At 43.1% G+C, this 23,154-nt stretch overlaps 1 protein-coding gene across 2 annotated transcripts in view; it reads right to left on the bottom strand.

Annotated features, from left to right (window-relative positions):
* GNPTAB (N-acetylglucosamine-1-phosphate transferase subunits alpha and beta) overlaps positions 1–16,604 on the bottom strand; it is a 90,753-nt gene extending 74,149 nt beyond the window's left edge. Inside the window, exon 1 of one of the 2 annotated variants that reach the window (XM_003832581.7) lies at positions 16,203–16,604. In XM_003832581.7, coding sequence (XP_003832629.1) covers positions 16,203–16,319 — 117 coding nt within the window. In that variant the 5' untranslated portion in view covers positions 16,320–16,604. The remainder of the gene's footprint in view (positions 1–16,202) is intronic. The other variant, XM_034934343.3, reaches the window with a different exon arrangement.
* Positions 16,605–23,154: the final 6,550 nt, after the last annotated feature.

Raw genomic sequence — 23,154 nt, forward strand, 5'->3', positions numbered from 1 at the left:
CTGTCTCGAAAAAAAAAAATTACTGAGAACTCCAAACAGCTTTGAAAAATGTATGTGGATTATGTTTATTCATATCTACTGTATTAAAATTAAAACTGAGGGAAAATTTAGGTGCTCATTTAGGCTGGACGCAGTGGCTCACGTCTGTTAATTCCTGCACTTTGGAAGCCGAGGCAGGCAGATCACTTGAGGTCAGAGGTTCGAGACCAGCCTGGCCAACATGGTGAAACCCTGTCTCTACTGAAAATACAAAAATTAGCCGGGTGTGGTGGCAGGTGCCTGTAATCCCAGCTACTCGTGAGGCTGAGCCAGGAGAATTGCTTGAACCTGGGAGGCGGAGGTTCTAGTGAGCCTGGACCATGTCACTGCACTCCAGCCTGGGCAACAGAGCAAGACTCCATCTCATAAATAAATAAATACTCATTTAAAAATAAATAAACCCATTACAGATTAACATATTTCTCATAAATAACTATATTTTCAAAAATAAAAAAAGTGAGAAACGGTACTTTGTAATTTTTAAAAATCTCTTTAATGTCTATTTAATAGAAGACAATATCTGTTCTACATCAGTTTGTTGCAATGTCACATGTCCTGTAGGCCTCGAGAAAACTCCACTGTGCTCTCATGAGAGAATGTGAGTAAAAGGCAAATAATGTCCTAATATTATTACGAAACTAGGTTTGAACTTAAGGATAACTGAAAAATATCTTGGGGTCCCAGGAGTCCCCAAACTATACTTTGAAAACTGCTGGCAGCATCATAGCTTACTTATTTTTATTTTTTATTGAGACAGGGTCTCATTTCATTGACCAGGCTGGAATGCAGTGGCATGATCTCAGGCTCACTGCAACCTCTGCCTCCCAGGCTCAAGCAGTCCTCCCACCTCAGCCTCCCAAGTAGTTGTGACTACAGGGGCATGCCACTATGCTGGCTAATTTTGTATTTTGTAGAGATGGGGTTTCACCATGTTGCCTAGGCTGGTCTCCCACCTTGGCCTCCCAAAGTGCTGGGATTACAGGCATGAGCCACCATGCCCGGCCCATAATAGCTCACTGTTAAATGCTAGACTGTAAGTGATTTTGAAGAATTCTGATGTACCTTCTATATTATAAAGAAATAAAGAGACTTGTCCAAAGCCAAACAATAAGGCAGCAATAAACAATGTTAGCTGGGCATGGTGGTGTACACCCATAGTCCCAGCTACTCAGGGGGCTGATGTCAGAGCATTGCTTATGCCCAGGAATTTGAGGCTGCAGTCTGCTATGATCATATCTGTGAATAGCCATTGCACTCCAGCCTGGACAACATAGCAAGACCCTGTTCCAAAAAAAAAAAAAAAAAGCCTCTCTCTAAAAACAAAGACACTTTACTTTCAGGTCTTTGTACAATTATAAAAATCAATATTCAGTGCTCACTGATTCTGCTCCCAAATAGGCAAAGCAATCCTGAAAGACTGCAAAAAGAACTAAGCTTGAGGCATCACACTACCTGACTTCAAAATATACCACAGAGCTACAGAAACTAAAACAGCATGGTGCTGGTATAAAACAGTCACAAAGATCAATGGAAGAGAATAGAGAATTCAGAAATAAATCCACAGATTTACAGCCAACTAATTTCTGACAAAAGTGCCAAGAACATACGATGGGGAAAGGACAGTCTCTTTAATACATGGTGCTGGGAAAAAGGATTTCCATATGCAGAAGAATGAAACTGGAACCCTACCTGTCACCACATACAAAACTCAATCAAAATGGATTAAAGACTTAAATCTAAGACCTGAAACTTGAAACTACTAGAAGAAAATAACTGGGGAAATTCAGGAAAATCATCTGGGCAAAGACTTATGGAGTAAGACCTAAAGAGAATACACAGCCAAAGATAAATGGACAAATGGGATTACATCAATCTAAAAAGCTTCTGCACAGCAAAGGAAACAATCAACAAAATGAAGAGACTACCTACAGAATGAGAAAAATTATTTGTAAACTATTCATTTGACAAGGGTTTAATAATCAGAATATATAAGGAACTCAAACAACTCAATGGCATAAAAAAACCCAAATAATCTGATTTTAATATTGGCAAAATATCAGAATAGACATTTCTCAAAAGAAGACACATGTAAGTGGCCATAGGTATATTTAAAAATGCTCAACATTACAAGTTATCAGGGAAATGTAATTAAAACCACAGTGAGACATCTCACCTTAGTCAAAGTGGCTATTATCAAAAAGACAGAAAATAAGAAATGCTAGCAAGGACTTGGCAAAAAGGCAATGCTTGTACTCTGTTAGTGGGAATGTAAATTAGTATAGCCACTATGGAAAACACTTTGAAGATTCCTCAAAAAACTAAAAATAGAATGACTATATGATCTAGCAATCCCACTACTGGGTATAAACCCAAAAGAAAGGAAATCAGTATAATGAAGAGCTATCTACACTCCCATGTTTATTTCAGCACTATTCACAATGGCCAAGATTTGGAGGCAAGCTAAGTGTCCATCAATGGATGAATGGATAAAGAAAATGGTTTATACACACAATGGGATATTATTCAGCCATAAATAAGAATAAAATCCTGTAATTTGCAGCAGCATGGATGGAACCAGAGGACATGATGTGAAGTAAAATAAGCCAGGCACAGAAAAACAAATTGCATTCACATTTCTCACTCATATGTGGGAGCTAAAAAACTGATCTCATGGAGGTAGAGAATAGAATGGTGGTTGCCAGAGGATGGAAAGGGTAGTGGGGGCAGTGGGGATGAAGAGTGATTGGCTAATAGGTACAAAAATAGTTAGATAGTCCTGGTGTTCGACAGCACAAGAGGGCAACTGTAATTAACAATAATTTATTGTATATTTCAAAATAGCTAAAAGTGAAGATCTGGAATGTTCCCAACACAAAGAAATGATACATGGTTGAGATGATGGATATCCCCATTACCCAGATTTTATCATTCCACTTTTTTTTTTTTTTTTTTGAGACAGGGTCTCACTCTGTCACCCAGGGTGGAGCAGTGGCACAATCATGGCTAAATGTAGCCTCAATCTCCTGGGCTCCAGTGATCCTCCTACCTCAGCCTCCAGAGTAGCTGGGACTACAGGCACGTGCTACCACACCTAGCTAAGTTTTGTATTTTTTTTGTAGAGATGGGGTTTTGTCATGTTGCCCAGGCTGGTCTTGTACACCTGAGTTCAAGCAACCCACCCACCTAAGCCTCTCAAAGTGCTGGGATTCAGGTGTGAGCCACTGCACCCAGCCTGATCATTACACATTGTATGCATGTATAAAAATATCACATGTACTCCATAAATGTGCATAACTATTATATAGCCATAATAATTAAAAATTAAAGTAATTAATTTTTTAAATAGCTAGCCAAGGTGACACATGCCTACAATCCCAGCTATGGGGAGGCTGAGGTGGGAGGATCACTTGAGCCCAGGAGTTCAAGACCAGTCTGGGGAACATAGCGAGATCCTGTCTCAAAAAATAAAAATATCAAAAAAGCTTGTGGATTCTGAAGCATTATACTTGATGTGGGATTTTCACCCCGTCTCCTGTTGCCCGTTTTCTCCCACCTGCAATTCATCTTCCACATTACCTCCAGAGCAACTGTTCTAAGCACAGATTTTATTTCATCACTCTCTTCCTTAAAATCCTTTGATGGTCCCCATTTTCTTCAGGATGAATTCACATTCCTTAGTACCACCCAGCAGGCAAGTCCTAAACTGGCCCCTGCCTGCCTCTTAGGCTTCATTTCCCTGTCACTCCAAAGATGCTGCAGCCCTTTAGAACTACTTTTGTTCTTAGAAGTTAATAATGTCTCATATCCATACCTTTACACCAATGGCATCTTTTCCTTAAGAAACAAAACAAACAAAAACACTCCCCTTCCTTTACTCAGCCATCTCCTTCCAGACCAAGCTCAGGTATCACACCATCTGAGAAAGTGTGCTTGGCACTGCATTCATCACAACACATTTCAAGTTTGCCTACTTGCCTGTCCATCTCCCTGTCTGGACTATGAGTTCCTCCAGAGCAGAAAGCAACTTAAATATATTTGTGTCTTTTTTTTTTTTTTTTTTTTTTTTGGAGACAGAGTCTTACTCTGTTGCCCAGGCTGGAGTATAGTAGCACGATCTCGGCTCACCACAACCTCCACCTCCCAGATTCAAGTGATTCTCCTGCCTCAGCCTCCCGAGTAGCTGGGATTATAGGCACCTGCCACCACACCCGACTAATTTTTGTATTTTTAGTAGAGATGAGGTTTCGCCATGTTGCCAGGCTGGTCTCAAACTCCTGACTTCAGGTGATCCACCCACCTCAGACTCCCAAAGTGTTGGGATTATAGGCCTGAGCCACCGTGCCCAGCCCTTTGTGTCTTTAGTCAACAGTAGACAACCTGGCTAATATAGTTTGCCTGTGTCCCCACCCAAATCTCATTTTGAATTGTAGCTCCCATAATCCCCATGTGTCATGGGAGGGACCTGATGGGAGGTAACCAAATCATGGGAGTAGGCTTTTCCCATGCTGTTCCTGTGATAGTGAGTAAGTCTCACAAGATCTGATGGTTTTATAAAGGGCAGTTCCTCTGCACATGCTCTCTTGCCTGCTGCCATGTAAGATGTGCCTTTGCTCCTCTTTCCCCTTTCACCATGATTGTAAGGCATCCCCAGCCATGTGGAACTGCAAGTACATTAAACCTCTTTTTCCTTTTTTTTTTTGAGACAGAGTCTCACTCTTGTCGCCCAGGCTGGAGTGCAATGACACGATCTTGGCTTACTGCAACCTCCACCTCCCAGGTTCAAGCAATTCTCCTGCCTCAGCCTCCCAAGTATCTGGGATTACAGGTGCCCGCCACCACACTTGGCAAATTTTTGTATTTTTAGTAGAGACAGGGTTTCACCATGTTCGCCAGGCTGGTCTTGAACTCCTGACCCGAGGTGATCCACCTGCCCTGGCCTCCCAAAGTGCTGGGATTACAGGCATGAGCCACCATGTCTGGCCTAAACCTCTTTTTCTTTATAAACTACCCAGTCTCGCGTATGTCTTCACAGCCGTATGAAAATGGACTAATACACTGGCCCAAAGTGAACACCTCCATAAGCCTGTCACATGAACAACTTCTGAAAATTTGCTTTAGAAGCTTTATCTAATTGGGAATTAATGAGAGACAGAAATGAAGTGAGAAAATGAAGGGGGGGAAAAAGGTTTATCAAAGGAAAAAGAAAAACTAGAATCCTAAAAAAATGAAGCAATTTTGAGAAGTAATCTTAAAGTGGGCAATATGGTTTTTAGTCTGATCATAGAATGAGTTTCACTCCCTGAATGAGTGTGACCTGACCTGGTCTTTCTGAAAGATCACTTTTTCCTGTGTAATTTAGTATGCATACGAATCACACATAGGCTGGCTAATCAACTGCTGAAGATTCTGCATCTGTATCACAAGATGAGAACAATCTAAAGAACAGCAGAAATTTTAAAAAGATATATCATGAATATATATAATCTATTATAGTTACACCTGTTATATTTTAGAAGGAACTATAGGAAGCCTACATATATTAGTATACAGTACAAGCTATATTAAATAAAGGACTTGCTCCCTCTGATTTCATAGCAATCATAACACAGCACACCAAGGTCAAGAAATCACTGTGAGTTCTCCTGTTCTGTATTTAAGGAAAGATTAAGAGGCATAAGCTCACAGGGTGGTCTCCTGTCCTTTCTTCATGAGCACTCTGGCCACATGGAAAACAATGAGATGGGACAGTTGGCACTTAATTAGCTGAATGCCTAGGACCAGCCTCTACGCAAGATGTCTTACATACATTAGGCACCTCACTTAAACTACTCTTCCTAAGTTCAGTCACAATCAGCAACAAAAATAAATTTTGATGCTTATAAGTATTCATTCAACAAATATTCACTTAAGAACTACAAGTAGGGTCTGCGAGAGCAAATGAACTTGTCTATCTCGCTTACTTTTGTATCCCAAGATGTTGGTGGAGTGCCTAGCACATAATGGAACATAAGGACTGGAGGATTTTGCCTCTTAAGCCTCTTGAATCTGTCCATTTCTCTTCCTATGTCCTTCCACTGACCTAGTCCCAGGCCAGTCCTGTAGACTAACTGCCCTGCAGCCATTCTTGCCCCTTCTAATTCTGGATTTCTCAACTTCAGCACTATCGACATTTTGGGCTGGATGATTCTTTGTTGTAGGGGCTGCCCTGTGCACTATAGGATGTTTGGCAGGATCCCTGGCTTCTACCCACTAAATGCCAGTAGCATCAACCCCATGCCATGCCCCAGCTGTATCAACCAAAAATGTTTCTAGACATTTGGCAAAATCACACCTAGCTAAGAACCACTGTCCTAGAACTGACTTGACCTCCTCTGTCCTCAGCCTCAGCAATTCTTACCCCTCTACAGTTGAACTCAAACAGCATCAAGCAAGAAAGCATCTCCCAGCTGGGCACAGTGGCTCACACCTGTAATCCCAGCACTTTGGGAGGCCGAGGTGGGTGGATCACCTGAGGTCAGGAGTTCAAGACCAGCCTGGCCAACCAGTGAAACCCCATCTCTATTAAAAATTTAAAAAGTTGCTGGGCGTGGCAGTGCAAGCCTGTAATCCCAGCTACTCAGGAGGCTGAGGCAGGAGAATCACTTGAACCCAGGAGGTGGAGGTTGCAGTGAGCCGAGATAGTGGCCACTGCACTCCAGACTGGGCGGCAGAGTGAGACTCCGTCTCAAAAAAAAAAAAAAAAAAAAAAGCAAGCATCTCCTGATCCCCTGCCACCAGACCAAACTGATTCTCACTGCTGGTCTCTTCCACAACGATGTTCTATTTCTTTACAGCATTTCTCACAATAGTAATGAAGTGGCAGTTAATGTCTGACTGCACCACCAGAATATAAGCTCCTTGTCAGCAGGAGCCGAGTCTGCTTTGTTCACTGCTGGATCCCCAGGGGCCTGGTACAGTGCTCAAAAATTAAGTAGTCACTGAATGAATGAGGCAGGCACTCTGCCAGGGCACAGGGATTTGAAGATAAGGAAGATTCCATCTTTGTGACCAGGATGCTGAGCACAGAAATAGCAAATAAGTTTCATCTCCCAGGCAAGCTCAATTAACTGGTAACCAAATTGAGAAGCTGTGCATGTAAAAATAAGTTTCTTCTGAGGCAGCAAAATACAAGATACCACATTCCAAAGTGAAGTGTTGGGCCAAGATGCAAAGTTTCTTAAGGAACAGTTGCAGACTCATCCAAATCATGGTAGAAAGGTCCAGGAGGTGGCGATCAGAGGAGGTTTTCAGAGGTAGCTGGCATTCTGTGACGCCTGCTCTACCTCATTCAAGGGGGAGCAGTGGAAGTCTGTTTCCCACTTCCTTACGCCCAAGAAAAGGGCTCAACAAAATTACCAAGAGAACTCACTATGGGTCCATGAAGTTGGGTGGGTACCATGTCTGTGTAACACCTGAAAAATATAAAGTGCTGGCTGGCTAATTGCTCTGAGGACAAGAGAGAAGTTGTCACTCCACTGGAATCAGCCCACCCTCCCCTAGTCTGAGCAAAGGACGTGGGCCACATACAACAAAGAACCAGCAGAAGGTCACCCTGGGCCTACTCACTGGGCAAAAGAGGCTGAAATGAGAAGCTCCCATTATTATCAGATTCTTAGGATCTATGGAAGGAATAAGCAACCAAACGGAATGAAGAGGCATTTGGTCTCATCAGGGGAAAAGCAGGTGACCACTCCTGAGCACGGTGGTGGCTGTGGTCTCTGAAGGATGCCCCTTGAAAACACTCAAGAAAGAATAAGCTCTGGCCGGGCGCGGTGGCTCACGCCTGTAATCCAGCACTTTGGGAGGCCGAGGCGGGCGGATCACGAGGTCAGGAGATCAAGACCATCCTGGCTAACACGGTGAAACCCCGTCTCTACTAAAAATGCAAAAAATTAGCCGGGCGAGGTGGCGGGCGCCTGTAGTCCCAGCTACTCGGGAGGCTGAGGCAGGAGAATGGCGTGAACCCCGGGGGGCGGAGCCTGCAGTGAGCCGAGATCGCGCCACTGCACTCCAACCTGGGCGACAGCGAGACTCCGTCTCAAAAAAAAGAAAGAAAGAAAGAAAGAATAAGCTCTGACACCTGCACAACATCCCAGAGAGCTCCTGCACTCATTCAGGAAGAAGTTTCCTGTCCTCATTTCCTTCCTTTCTTCCATGTGCTCCAACACAGGAGGGATCAGAAACAGGTTACAGAGCAGAAAGAGAATCATCAAGTGATGAAAAGTGAGAAGATGCCCACTGTGGCCACCCTCCCTTCCTCCACTGCAGGCTTTCTCCCTGCAGCAGGCCTGTACTGGGAGAAGGAACTTAGGCTTTAAGTTCTGTTATGCTTTAGGACTGAAGACTCTAATTGCTGAATTCACATTCTGTTCTGTAGTGTGAAGTGACCACAGAAATATCAGGCCCACCTGAATTTTCATCCAGGGGCAGGGGTGCAAGACAATACAAAGAGCCAGTGGAAGATGAAGAATAAAGGGATTGGCTACACATCCCACAAGGTGTGCTTATTCAACATGACAATTACAGCCAGCTGCCTACCCAGCATCACTTATCTATTCTTCTTCCATAAAGGAACCTACCCCTACATAACAAATATTTGGGAGACCAGTCCCGAGATTCAGAGGTAGGTCAGATTGGTCTAAAAGTAACCCCTTTCTCCTTTCAAGAGATTTGCTTAAGAATGGCTCTATAAGCATAACTGGGACCAATGCCAGGAAAGGACTGCTGAGGTCCTGGGTCAAGTTCTTCCTCCATCTTCTGACAGTCCTCTCAAAAGCTGGAGGAACACCAAACTGTTAGAGAAATTATTCTGAAACTATATCTGGGCTTAGGAACGGAAAAGTGCCATGATGAACAAGGCCGAGTCTTAGGAAGGCAGGGTGCCAGGGATGCGGTGTAGGCAGCTGGTAGGAAGTGTGGATCTAGAGCTTGTTGGAGAGGCAGCAGGCATGGTTAAGGCCAGGCGCAGTGGCTTATGTCTGTAATCCCAGCACTTTGGGAGGCCAAGACGGGCAAATCGCTTGAGGTCAGGAGTTTGAGACCAGCCTGGCTAACATGGTATAACCCCGTCTCTACTAAAAATACAAAAATTAGCCAGGTGTTATGGTGGGTGCCTGTAATCCCAGCTACTCGGGAGGCTGACATAAGAGAATCGCTTGAACCCAGGAGGTGCAGGTTGCAGTGAGCTGAGATTGCGCCACTGCACTCCAGCCTGGGAGACAGAACGAGACTCCGTCTCAAAAAAAAAAAAAAAAAAAAAGTCAGGTTAAGTTTTTCTCTCACAATGTGATAACATTCATTAACAAAATGAACAATATTTAGATCTCAAGAGAAAGACCAAATGCAATTATCAAATCACCATATAAGTTAAAGGTATATATTTGATCATCACTGAAAGATTTATAACGGCACACTTGAGCTGTGTTTAACAAAGCTCCATATTAATATATCCATGCAAGAAAACAAGTTTCCCAGATAGATTAATTAACCAGATATTAAAAATAGAAACAATCTACTTTACAACTTCTAGAGCAAGGTAAAGGGCTAACAGCTATCACAGACACAATGTCAACAGTAAAGCCAGGGAGAGGAAATGGGTTTTGACTGAAGCCAGTGTCTTCAAGACATCTGTTGTTCCGGCCCTTCTTTGGGTAACAGCCTCGTGATTATCTTCTGAAGCTCTCCTCTCAGTTCACGTGGTTCAGTTGAGACTGACAGCCCCACCCACTCCCCTATTTCTGGAGACGATCCCAGTGGTTAACAAGGGTATAACAAGGGCACTCATTCCTCTGGCTAGGCAGGCAGCCCTGGGTCTAGTTGGCACTAATGAGAAAGAAAAGCTATCTTTCTGCTGCAGTTACTGAACTGGTAGAACAGAAGGTGGGGTTGCCAGCAGCAATCCTTGTTCTCATATGAGGAGAGCTTGCTGAGAAGTAAACTAAAGAGGGGAAGGCAGAGGTGAGGAACAGGGACAAAAAGAGATTTCTGATGACATCATTTGAGCACCTCGATCCACTCCTGCCAGAAATTTCACCATATATATATATATATATATTTTGTTGTTGTTGTTGTTGTTAACCTTTTTGTTTTGTTTTGTTTGAGACAGAGCCTCACTCTGTCACCCAAGCTGGAGTGCAGTGGCACAATCTTGTCTCACTGCAACATCTGCCTCCAGGGTTCAAGCGATTCTCCTGCCTCAGCCTACCAAGTAGCTGGGACTACAGGCATGCACCACCACGCCCAGTTAATTTTTGTATTTTTTGTAGAGACAGGGTTTCACCATGTTGGCCAGGCTGCTTTCGAACTCACCTTGGCCTCCCAAAGTGCTGGGATTACACACATGAGCCACCACACCTGGCCTCATCCTATATTTTTCAATTATCCCAGTTAACAAACTGGTTAATAATAAACTAGTTAATAAGCTAGGTCTGAGTTGGGAGTCTGTCACTTGCAACCTAGTGCTGTTAACTAATTCTAGCCGCAATGTTAAACCACTAGTAATTCAAAAAGAAAAAGCGATCACAAACTTCTCTGACATTACCAACTTTATGCTAAAATTACTCCCACCACTTCCTAAAATAATCTTTCCTTGTCTCTCTTCTGTTTAAACTCCTACTTGTCCATGAAGCCTCCCTAAAGCTCATGCCTCCTTGTAAAGGTGTCAGAACTGCCTCGAGGATGTTTCAACCCACAACATTCTTCTGTTTTCTGACTTTCCAAGCAATTGTTGTGTACCAACTCAGGCATTCAATTGCTTATTCCCCTGTGTTGTTATTCAGTCCTCATACATACATCTTGGCCTCATCTCAACTAAACAATAGCCAAAGGCATGAGCTATAATTATTTGTATCTCTGACAGCATTTTCCACTGTATATTCTGACGACAGCATCTTCCACTGTACAGTCTAACAACAGGTCTCAGGTTTTTAGAGAAAGTTACCAGAGCAGGAATGACTCTCAGAGCATGAAAATGTTCAAGTTATATCAGATCAATCACATTTGAGAAATAAAAGGGAACTATAAACACTACATCAGAGCAAAAAATTTACCTTTACTTGAAATAAATTTGAAAGGATGTCAGTTAAGATCAACCCAATTAATCAATCCATTCATTCATGCATCCATCAAGTATTTATTCAGCATCTACTGGGTACCAATCACTTTCTAGTGGCTAAGAATACAGCAGAGAATAAGACAAGGTCCCTACTTTGATAGTTAGCTGGACTATGTACCTCTCACAAACCCCCCAAAAGAAAGAGACCCTTTAAAAAGGCTGTGTGTGGCCATTGGCAGCTCTAGTATAAAATCCATTACGTTATAAGTCATGCTTCTCATGTGAAGTATCCAATAAATGTATATTCACAAAACATTAAAGCTAAAATGAGGCTCTTAGAAATATAGTCTCATAGTTTGTAAACATTTTTTAAACAATGAAACCTTTCCCAGAAAACAAGTCCACACGAAATAGATAAGAGGGGCTACTCCCAACCCACAAGGCAGCTGGGAGTAACTCAGTTTGGGAACCACTGAGGATCACAATTTGTGCTGCACCTAGGAGCAGGCCAGACGGTCCCCACTCTCAGGCCAGGCCTCTTTCTAATTCATCTATTTGTTGCCTTTGGCCAAGAACACACTCAAATATATCTGTTTAATGAGTGAACTAATCAAATACAAAAATGATAACTAATTTCTTGAAATAAGGCCAGTATAAGACACTGGTCACCACTGAGGCTGAACATAACTTGAGCTAGACCCAGTTTTCAATTCTCCTTTTCACAGAAAATAACTCATTGATTCAAAATGGCAACAGAAAGCAGGAAAGCAAAAGGGAGCAGAGAGGTCAGGGGAAAATTACCATTCATTACGAGCAGATTCTATGTGAACCTATTTTGCTTCCTTATGCAAGTTAATTCTTGGATATTTGTTTCCATACTTAGTGCACAAAGGAAGTGATACGTTATACATACACCATACTCCCACACACAGATACACATACACATATACACACTGATCTACAACCCTCTATTAGTAATCCTGAAATCCAAAATGCTCTGAATACTGGAGGGGCTTTCAACTTTTTGTTTCTAATTTTTAATTTTTTTAATTTTATTTTTCTGATTTTTAATTTTTTTTTTTCCAAAACAGACCAGCCCTACCTAGAGATCTTTTTGTACCTTATTTGGCAACTAAACTTGACCTGCCCTGTACTTATTTGGTGGCAAAATGACTAAACTGACTTGAGGCTAGGTATAGTCTGTATTTTCCTGAGTGTGAAGAATTGTGGACTTGTATATAAATGGTTCAATTAAATAATGATGGCCCTGAAATAATAAATTTTAACTCAAAAACACGTTTTAAAATCTATACAGTAGCAACTAACAGAGAACAAATTATTTAAAAACCAGAAGTTTCTAAGCTAAAAAGGATCTTAAGAGCAGTCAATCTAGTAACACCATTTGTGGAGCTAACTAATTTACAATAGACTGATTACCTGCTACCTACAGCCCAAGGCAATGCATTTTTGTGACCACTAGTCCCCATTCTGAAGGCTCTCCCTGTGGGAGTTGTTTTTTTTTTTTTTTTTTTTTGAGACCAGGTCTACCAGGCTGGAGTGCATGGCACAATCACAGGCACTGCACCTCAAACTCCTGGGCTCAAGCAACACTCCTGCCACAGCCTCCTGCCTCCTGAGCAGCTGGGACTACAGGCATGTACCACCACACCTAGCTAACTTTTTTTATTTATGTATTTATTTTTGAGACAAGGTTTCACTCTGTCACCCAGGCTTAAGTGCAGTGGTGCAATCACGGCTCATGCAGCCTCAACCACCAGGGCTCAAGTGATCCTCCCACCCCAGTCTCCCAAGCAGCTGGGACTACTCTACTTTTTTTGCAGAGATAGGGTTTCGCCATGTTGCCCAGGCTGGTCTCAAACTCCTGAGCTCAAGCAATTCTCCTGCCTCGGCCTGCCAAAGTGCTGGGATTACAGGTGTGAGCCACCACGCCCAGCCTTTATTTTTATTTTTTTTTGTAGAGACAGGGTCTCCTTTGTTTCCCAGGCTTGTCCAACTCCTGACTTCAAGCAATCCTCCAGCCTTAGTCTCCCAAAGTCCTGGGATTACAGGCATGAGCCACCTCACCCAGCTTGTTTTGTTTGATACTTCCTTCCCTCAATTCTACTTCTCGAAGTTTGGATGAGTATAGAAAAGGCTTATCAAAATACAGCATCAAATACCTGTTATATTGAGAGGAGGAGACAATAACAAATTTACAATTAACAATGATCTTCTGAGGGCCAGGCACAGTGGCTCGCACCTATAATCCCAGCATTTTGGGAGGCCAAGGCAGGCGGATCACCTAAGGTCCAGAGTTTGAGACCAGCCTGGTCAACATGGTGAAACCCTGTCTCTACTAAAAATACAAAAACTTAGTCTAGCGTGATGGCGGGTGCCTATAATCCCAGCTACTCCGGAGGGTGGGGCAGGGAAAATTACTTGAACCTGGAAGGTGGAGGTTGCAGTGAGCTGAGATCACCCCACTGCACTCCAGCGTGGGCAAGAGTGAGACTCTATCTCAAAACAAAACAAAAAAAACAATGATCTTCTTAGTCCAAAAGGACTTACAATTAGTGAGCTTACAATCCATTACAATTAGTGAGATTATTAACAAGTTGGTAATATTAACTATATGATCAAAGTATTCTGATTCAAGGATATATTTCAAAATAAGGTTTAAGGACATAAAAGAGTTGATAATATAATAGCAGCAGTAGCCATGACCATTTAATGAGGGTCTGTTATGTAGTAGGAACTGTGTGAGGTGCTTTACATACCTGTCTTATTTAATCCTCATCATCAACCCTGCAAGGAAGGTAATCTGGCCTCCATTTCAAAGATGAGGAAGCTCAGAGAGGTTAAATATCCTTCCCAAGATCAGACAAGGAACAGCCTGGGCTGTTTGAGAAACCATAAAAAGGGGTGCTCAAGAGCACAGCTTAGGCTGGTCGTGGTGGCTCACGCCTGTAATCCCATGGGAGACCACAGCAAGCGAATCATGAGGTCAGGAGTTCCAGACCAGTCTGGCCGACATAGTGAAACCCCATCTCTACTAAAAATACAAAAAATTAGCCAGGTGTGGTGGCACGCACCTGTAATCCCAGCTACTCGGGAGGCTGAGACATGAGAATCACGTGAACCCGGGAGGCAGAGGTTGCAGTGAGCCGAGATTGCGCCATTGCACTCCAGCTTGGGTGACAGTGTGAGACTCCATCTCAAAAAACAAACAAAAAAGCACAGCTCAGAGCCAGCCTGGCTTGGTTTGAAGCCCAGCTCTGCCACAAATTAGCTGGATTGTTATGCAAATGCATCCATTTCATCACCTATAAAATGGGTATAATAATAGCACCTATCCCACAGGGGTGATGTTGTGAGGATTAAATCAGTTAACATATGTAAAGCAATTAAGAGAGTGCCTGATACCTGTTAAGACCAATATAAGTATTAGCTATTATTATGATCATTATCAACTGGAGCCTGCAATCAAGGCCAAATCTGCCTAATCATGCAGCTCCTCTTTTCCATTATGCCTTACAAGTTAACCACAGGCCAGCTGCCTTCACCTCTCATGACACCTGTTGGCACTGTCTGCCTCTCATTTCTCTTGTCTGTTCCAAACCTTATGATCTGTGGCCATTTCAGGACTGCAACAAAATGTCTCTCTTTTGGTAAACAGCCAAGCATGGAATGAAAGCAAAAAGAAAAGGATATAAAATGAAAAATTCGGGCCAGGTGCGGTGGCTTACACCTGTAATCCCAACACTTTGGGAGGCCAAGGCAGGCAGATCACTTGAGGTCAGAAGTTTTGAGACCAGCCTGGCCAACATAGTGAAACTCCATCTCTACTAAAAATACAAAAATTAGCTGTGCATGGTGGTACGCGCCTGTAGTCCCAGCTACTCAGGAGGCTGAGGTAGGAGAATTTCTTGAACCTGAGAGGTAGAGGTTGCAATGAGCCGAGATGGAGCCACTGCATTCCAGCCTGGGCAACAGAGCAAGACTCTGTCTCAAAAAAATAAAATGAAGAATTCTAACACCTGATGCCTTTAAGTCATCTTCACACTGCATGGGACTTAATAGTTAACTCAAAATTAATCAAGGCCAAAAAAATCACACAAAAGCAATAAGGCACCTAACTACACACAGATACATTAAGTTGCAACACATGAAACAAAGACGAGCAAGTACTATAATATTAAGTACATATTTCACACTTACAAATCTGGAGCTTTCTCACCCTTATGGTAAGACATTTTTTCCCAGCCTCTAGAACCAAGAACTACTAAAAAGTACATGCTCAGAATTCATGCCATATAATTTAGCCATTAAACAAACACTTGCACTGCATACTCTGGCAGTACCTGGCACTGTGCTTGGGCCAGGGTTACAGTATTTACAGACAGCACCTTCTCTTACGGAGCTTACAATCCAGCATGGGTAAAGACTTCAAGCAAATGTATACTGTGGCATTTCTAAAAACTACTCTGTTAAATTTTAAAACCTTTTGTAACCTCCTACCAAAAAAAAAAAAAAAAGAAAAAGAAAAAAACTAAAACTAAGGAACAGATTTCAAACCACTTAAAAATACAGCTTTCCTCCCCGTTGCTAAAAGTGGCTTTCTTGGGCCAGGTGCGGTAGCTCATGCCTGTAACCCCAGCACTTTAGAAAGCCAAGAAGGGAGGATCACTTGAGCCCAGGACTTCCAGACCAACCTGGGCAACATAGGGAGACCTCCGTCTCTATTTTTAAAAAACGGTGGGCGAGGGAGCAATATCTAAAATCACATACATGCCTTTTTCCAGTTCTGACTTGCTCATAGTCTCTGCACACGTTTATGATAAAGAATACTGTATTTGGCCGGGAGCGGTGGCTCACGCCTGTAATCCCAGCACTCGGGGACGCCGAGACAGGGCGATCGCCTGAGCTCAGGAGTTCGAGACCAGCCTGGGCAACATGGCAAAACCCCGTCTCTAATAATGAAAAAATACATACTGTATCGGGGCTTCGCGGGGCACGGCGAGGGCAGTGCAGGGTCGAGGCGCCCGGTCCAGGCTGCGGCGCCGCTACTCACCTCTCCGAACTGGAAGGCGGAGACGATGGTGACAACGACGCCCAAGAAGCACACGTAGAGCCCATACCTGTGGGACAGGCAGGTATAGGTCTGTCTCTGCAGGAGCTTGAACAGCATCACCCCTTCACCGCCACGCCACGCCCCGAGGAGCCTGAGCCTGAGCCGCCGCCGCCGCCGCCTCAGCGAGCCACCGTTCAGGGGCCCCGGTCGGGCCGCCGCGCGCAGGTCACAGCCTCCGGGCGCCGCTCATTGCAGCTCCGGCGACGGACGCCCGCTCGGCTCCGCGCCGCGGCCGCCGCTTCCGGGAGCCGGGAGCCCACGCCCTCGGCGCGGCGGAGGCGGACCTGCGGCCGGCGAGGCGGCCGGCGCCGCCCGGGTCTGGCCGGGCGAGAGGCGGCTGCGGCGGCGGCGGGGTCTCCAGCGCCACCTGGAGGACGGAGGGGCATAGGGAAGGTGCGCGCCCTCCCCACCTGCGCTTGCGCAGCGGGCCCTGAGGGCTGGGCTGGGAGGGGCGGGGCTGAGCTGGGATCCACTTACCCGGTTGGGCAGGCGACCATGAGAAAACTGCCCTCTGCGTCGAGACTGTGCCATAGACGGTACTATAATGCCATGAATATTTTTGTGCATAAAACCTTCTCTGCACTTAGCATTCTCTGCAGAGTGCTAAAAGGAGATGCTGTATGTGGCTCCTTTCCTCCAACCCCCAACTATATTGTTTGAAAGAGGAAACCTTTGGGTTAAATCTGCCAAAACCGAATTTCATTCATTCATTTAGTCGTTAAATATGTAATTTGTGCCTGTTAGGTGGCATAGTGCTTGGTGTCAGGTATTCAAAAATGAACTAGACCTGGCTACTGTTCTCAGAGAGTCTAGTGGGGGAGATAAACATGTAAACCACTAAATACAAGAGTTGTTATGATAGAAATCATGCGATGAACTGGAGGGGAACCAGCTCAGGGGTGGCCAGGTAATCCGACTTTGACACCAGGTTTTTCCCACGAGATCCTTTCCTTGGTGCCTCTGATTTACGAAAGGGAGATCTTTTTCTTAATCCCAATGCACCCTAGTTAATAAGATTTTTTCCTAGTCACCCTGGGAAACAATACACTTATCTAATGTTGCCATCATTCAAAGCATTTTAAAAAATATCTTGGGAGCCAGCTTCAGGAAATACTCAAATTCGCACCCTCAGTTTGATGGTCAGGTAGAATTAACAGACTTGCAAAAGGGGTTAGCTTCACTCCAATCCAAGGCAAGATTTTTTACACTTTGCTGTCACTTCTTTTAATCCTTCTTTTAAAAAAGATGATTGATATATGCTATATGTACATGGCAAAAGATTATTGCAGTTGTACAAGACACATATAGTTCTGAGGTCTTTTCAAGCATGATAACAGATCTGAGGACTTAATCAGAAGGGGTAAAAAAGCATGGTAACAGATATAAAAACATCTGCCACTCAACAGGACTGTCAGGATAACGGCCAACATTTATGTAGCATCTGCCATGTGCCCAGCTCATCTAATCCTCACAATAATCTTATAATGGAGATACCATTATTATCCCCATTCTACAGATCAAGAAACTGTGATGAAAAAAAGTAACTATCTAACATCACACAAATAGTAAATGACAGAATTGAGATTTGAACCAGGTACTTAGGCTGCAGAACAGGGCCAAGATTAGGGGAAGGTACTGTGAAATGAGTCATGCAAGTTTGGAGTGAGATTCTGTCTTTGTTTATAGTTTTGATATCGGGGCTGGGTGTGGTGGCTCATGCATGTAATCCCAATACTTTGGGAGGTCGATGTGGGAGGATAGCTTGAGCCCAGGAGTCTGGGAGCCCAGAAGTTTGAGACCAGCCTGGGTAACATAGACCCTGTTCCAATTAAAAGAAAAAAAAAATTTAAAACGTAAAATAAAACATAAAGTTTGGGTGTTTTGCTTTTCATGGATATTCTTCAGTAATGTTTTTTGTTTTTTTTGTTTTTTGGGTTTTTTTTTTTTTTTTTTTTTTTTGAGACAGAGTCTTGCTCTGTTGCCCAGACTGGGTTGCAGTGGCGTGATCTCAGCTCACTGCAACCTCCGCCTCCTGGCATCAAGCAATTCTCCTGACTCAGCCTCCTGAGTAGCTGGGATTACAGGCACATGCCACCACCCCCGGCTAATTTTTGCATTTTTAGTAGAGATGGGGTTTCAGCATCTTGGCCAGGCTGGTCTTGAACTCCTGACCTCAAGTGATTCACCTGCCTTGACCTCCCAAAGTGCTAGGATTACAAGCATGAGCCACTGCGCCCAACCATTAATTTTGATTTTTTAAAAATATTGCATTAGGCTGGGCACGGTGGCTCATGCCTATAATCCCAGCACTTTGGGAGGCTGAGGCGAGTGGATCACCTGAGGTCAGGAGTCTGAGACCAGCCTGACCAACATGGAGAAACCCCATCTCTACTAAAAATACAAAATTAGCAGGGCATGGTGGCACATGCCTGTAATCCCAGCTACTCAGGAAGCTGAGGCAGGAGAATCACTTGAACCCGGGAGGCAGAGGTTGCGGTCAGCCGAGATCGCGCCATTGCACTCCAGCCTGGGCAACAAGAGTGAAACTCCATCTAAAAAAAAAATATATATATATATATATATATAGCATTAAAATATTATTCCTCTTGATTAGTGAGTTTTTTGGAGTTCCCTCGGATTTTGCACCCAAGACAAGTGCTTCACTGTCCTCACTTTAGTCCTAGCCTTGCCTAGAACCTGTCCTTCTTAAAAAGTATGCTTTGTTGTAGTATGAATTACCCTTAAATTTTTCCTTTATCTTTAGGCTCCAACTAGACAGCCTCAAGGGAGGTCAGGAGCATTGTCTAAGTCCTTTCTTCTAGAGAACTTGCTCTTGTTCACTCCCTTTTCCCCCTCCTCAGGCAGTATGGTTGAACTTGAGTAAAATAAATGTGGGTGCAATATGATATACCTGTAGTAGCTACCTTATACAGTTAGGAGGGTTATGTAAAATAACACATGAAAATGCTCAAGTGCCTGGGACATTTTTAGTGTTGGAAAAATTTAAGAAAATTAACATTTAGCCTTGTTCTGAAAGCAATGAGGTTTTCAGCAGGAGAATTAACTGATTAAATATGCACTTCAAGAACATTAGTAGTATGTAAATGCATAATTTGTGGAAATTATTTTTTTAAATTTTTTGTAGAGACAGGGTCTCACTATGTTGCCCAGGCTGGTGTTGAACTTCTGGGCTCAAGCAATCCTCCCACTTTGGCCTCCCAACATGCTGGGAGCCACCTCACCTGGCCTGGAAATGATTTTAAACTCTCCACATCTGAACAGTGGAAAAAATATGCAGTAGCATCCCATTTATCTGGAAATATTTTATCTGGCAACCTAAAAGAGCCAGAAAAGCCAAAAGATCAAAAAGGATTCCCAGGAACCCAGTGAAACCCCTGAGTTTTGCTTTTAGAAGAACCCCACAGTCCCTCTCAAAATCTGATAAATATAATTCCGAGAAACTGTCATCTGGGTTCTCAGTCTATAGCAGATAAATAAATAAATAAAGAGGTCCCTTTCCTGCCTTTCTCCCAAACACGAAGTAACTAGAGAAAAAAATGATATAGAAAATATTTTTTTAAAAAGTCAAATGAATTCCAAAAATGTAATCATCTTCACATCAATGATGTAGATATCTGTAAGAGCAGAGAGATAGAGTGAAGGCAACAGTACCTCCAAGTACAGTCAGTAGGCTAATATGGCATATAGTGGTGAGCGCAATCTATCAGAAAAGTTTAAGTAATGGTTAGTGTTTATTCAGCATTTGTGAATGAATGCTTTGTGCTGGGCATTTTATTGGACATTGAGTCTATCTCGTAATGACTTAGGTACCCCAATACTTGGGTACCAAGAAAGACATGGTCCCTGCTTTTGTGGGATTTACACTCTGGAGGGGCATATATATATTGGATTAGTATTGTGAGGGGCACTAACCTAGCCTGGGAGGTCAGGGATGGCTTCCTGGAGGAGGTGATGCTAAAGATTGAGCTGGAGGACTCAAGATGTGGGGTGGGAAGGGAACTATGTTCCAGGCAAGGATTCCACATGGAAGACCTAATCTAAGGCAAGAGGGGCTGGAGATGCAATGAAATGGAACTAGAGAGTCTGGCAGGATCTTAAAGGCCATAGCAAGAATGAAAGACCTTATCCTAAAGACAATGAAGAATTTTAATAAAGTCTAACAAATGACACAATCAGATAATGAATTTCAAGAGTTATCATAACTGTGTTGTGGAAAATGTATTGGAGGGGGCCTGAGGAGTTGAAATCAGACCAGTGATAGTAGAGTTGCCAGATAAAATACCCAGTTAAATGTGAATTTCAGATAAGCAGCCACATACATTTAGCATAAGCAAATCCCATGCAATACTTAAAAAGCTTTATTTACTTGAAATTCACATATAACTGTGTGTCCTGTATTTTTTATTTTATTTTATTTTTTTGAGATGGAGTTTCGCTCTTATTGCCCAGGCCAGAGTGCAATGGCGTGATCTTGGCTCACTGTAACCTCTGCCTTTCGGGTTCAAGTGATTCTCATGCCTCAGCCTCCTGAGTAGCTCGTATTACAGGTGCCCACCACCACACTCGGCTAATTTTTTGTATTTTTAGTAGAGACAGGGTTTCACCATGTTGGCCAGGCTGGTCTTGAACTCCTGACCTCAGGTGATCCACCCGCCTCAGCCTCCCAAAGTGTTGGGATTACAGGCGTTAGCCACCATGCCCAGCTGTGTCCTGTATTTTTATTTGCTGCAGATGTTCTGAGCCACTCTTGACCAGGCATGGGAATTCCTGTCCCTTGGCCCAAGCCAGTGCCTAGAAAGTGTATCTGAGTCAGGGATGAAGTATTAGCCTATATATCCCCTTGTCCACAGATGTAAAACAACATTCTGCAGTTAATTTCATTAATATTAAAGCTGATCCTCATCTGCCTGTATCTTGCATGATCTTCTCAATTGGTTCAAAACTCAGGAGACAATGAGAATGTTTTTATGTATTGGACCCTAAAACATTTACCATCTTTGAGTCTCCCTTTGCTTAGCCAGGGTGAAAACTGAACATCCAAAGTAAACAATCTTGCTCAAACAGGGACCTCTTGTCCCAGGCCTACACATATTTTGTATATAGAAATAGTGTGCTTCAAAAGCCTCACCGTGAGGTCATAAGAAAATTAAAGAGCTTTCAGTAGCTGATTAAAGTTAAAATACCTCCTGTTAAGTCTATATTTAATTAAGTCCTTGCTTTATTAATGATAAGAAGATAAAATGTTCATGTTGTAAATGCTTTCCTTTTAAGCTCTAGGCTTGAAAACCTTGCTTGTTCCCAGGAAACACATTTTGATTTTATTCCCTCCCTTAGTGTATATTCATAGACATGTAAGTTGTAAGTGATCCTATTCCTTTCTTTAGTCTAAGAAAGCCAGACAGCCATAAAAAAGAATGAAATTATGTCCTTTGCAGCAACGTGAATGGAGCTGGGTGCTATTATCCTAAGTGAACTAACTCAGAAACAGAAAATCAAATGTTGCATGTTCTCATTTATAAGTGGGAGCTAAACAACGGGTACACATGGACATAAAAATGGCAATATTAATAATAAAAACCAGGGACTCCAAAAAAGATGACAGTTGGGGGGTGATGAGATTTGAAAAATTACCTGTCAGGTACAATGTTCACTATTTGGGTAATGGGTACACTAGAAGCTCAATCTTTACTAGTATTCAGTATGCCCATTTAACAAACATGCATGTGTATCCCTTCAATCTGGAATAAAATTAAATACATTTTAAAAAGAAAGTGAGGATGGCTTTTAATTTTTGCAAACTAGTGCAAACAAAATTATTAAGTAATTTAACTGTTTCTGATAGAATTTCCTTTTCCTTTTTTTTTTTTTTTTTTGAGATGGAGTCTCACTCTGATGCCCAGGCAGGAGTGCTTTGGCACGGTCTCTGCTCATTGCAACCTCCGCCTCCTTGGTTCAAGTGACTCTCCTGCCTCAGATTCCCAAGTATCTGGGATTACAAGCACCTGCCACCATGCCTGGCTAATTTTTGTATTTTTAGTAGAAATGGGGTTTCACCATGTTGGCCAGGCTGGTCTCAAACTTCTGGCTTCAGGTAATCCGCCTGCCTCGGCCTCCCAAAGTGCTGGGATTACAGGCATGAGCCACCGCAGCCAGCCTCTGACAGCATTTCAAGAGCCAAATCTATGGCCATACCACCCTGAAGGCGCCCAATTTTATCTGATCTCCTTAAAGCTAAGCAGGGTTGGGCCTGGTTAGTACTTGGGTGGAAGAATTTCAAGAGCCAAAACATAACATGGCTCACTGTTAACTTTTTTGTGAGTTCAAACACATCACATATATATAAAATACCTAATTTTCACATAAATGTAACCATACTTTGTCCTTTTTTTTTTGAGATGGAGCCTCGCCCTGTTACCCAGGCTGGAGTGCAATGGCACAATCTTGGCTCACTGCAACCTCTACCTCCCACGTTCAAGCAATTCTCCTGCCTCAGCCTCCCAAGTAGCTGAGATTACAGGAATGTGCCACCACGCCCAGTTAATTTAGTATTTTTAGTAGAAACGGGGTTTCACCATGTTAGCCAGGCTGGTCTCAAACTCTCGACCTCAGGTGATCCGCCCACCTTGGCCTCCCAAAATCCTAGGATTACAGGCATAAGCCACCGCACCAGGCCCAACCATACTTTATTCTGTTTATGTGATATTTACTTGTGGGTTTTTTTGTACATTTCATCCACTGGAATATAAGCAACATAAAGGCAAGAGACTTACTCATCTTATCCAGAAATGTATCCCTAATCTTAGCATTGTGTCTTGCCAATAGAAACTAATTGATAAAAATTTATTACATGAATTAATATATTTTGCACTGA

Source organism: Pan paniscus, chromosome 10, assembly GCF_029289425.2.
Source record: "Pan paniscus chromosome 10, NHGRI_mPanPan1-v2.0_pri, whole genome shotgun sequence".
In the NCBI taxonomy this organism is placed as follows: domain Eukaryota; kingdom Metazoa; phylum Chordata; class Mammalia; order Primates; family Hominidae; genus Pan; species Pan paniscus.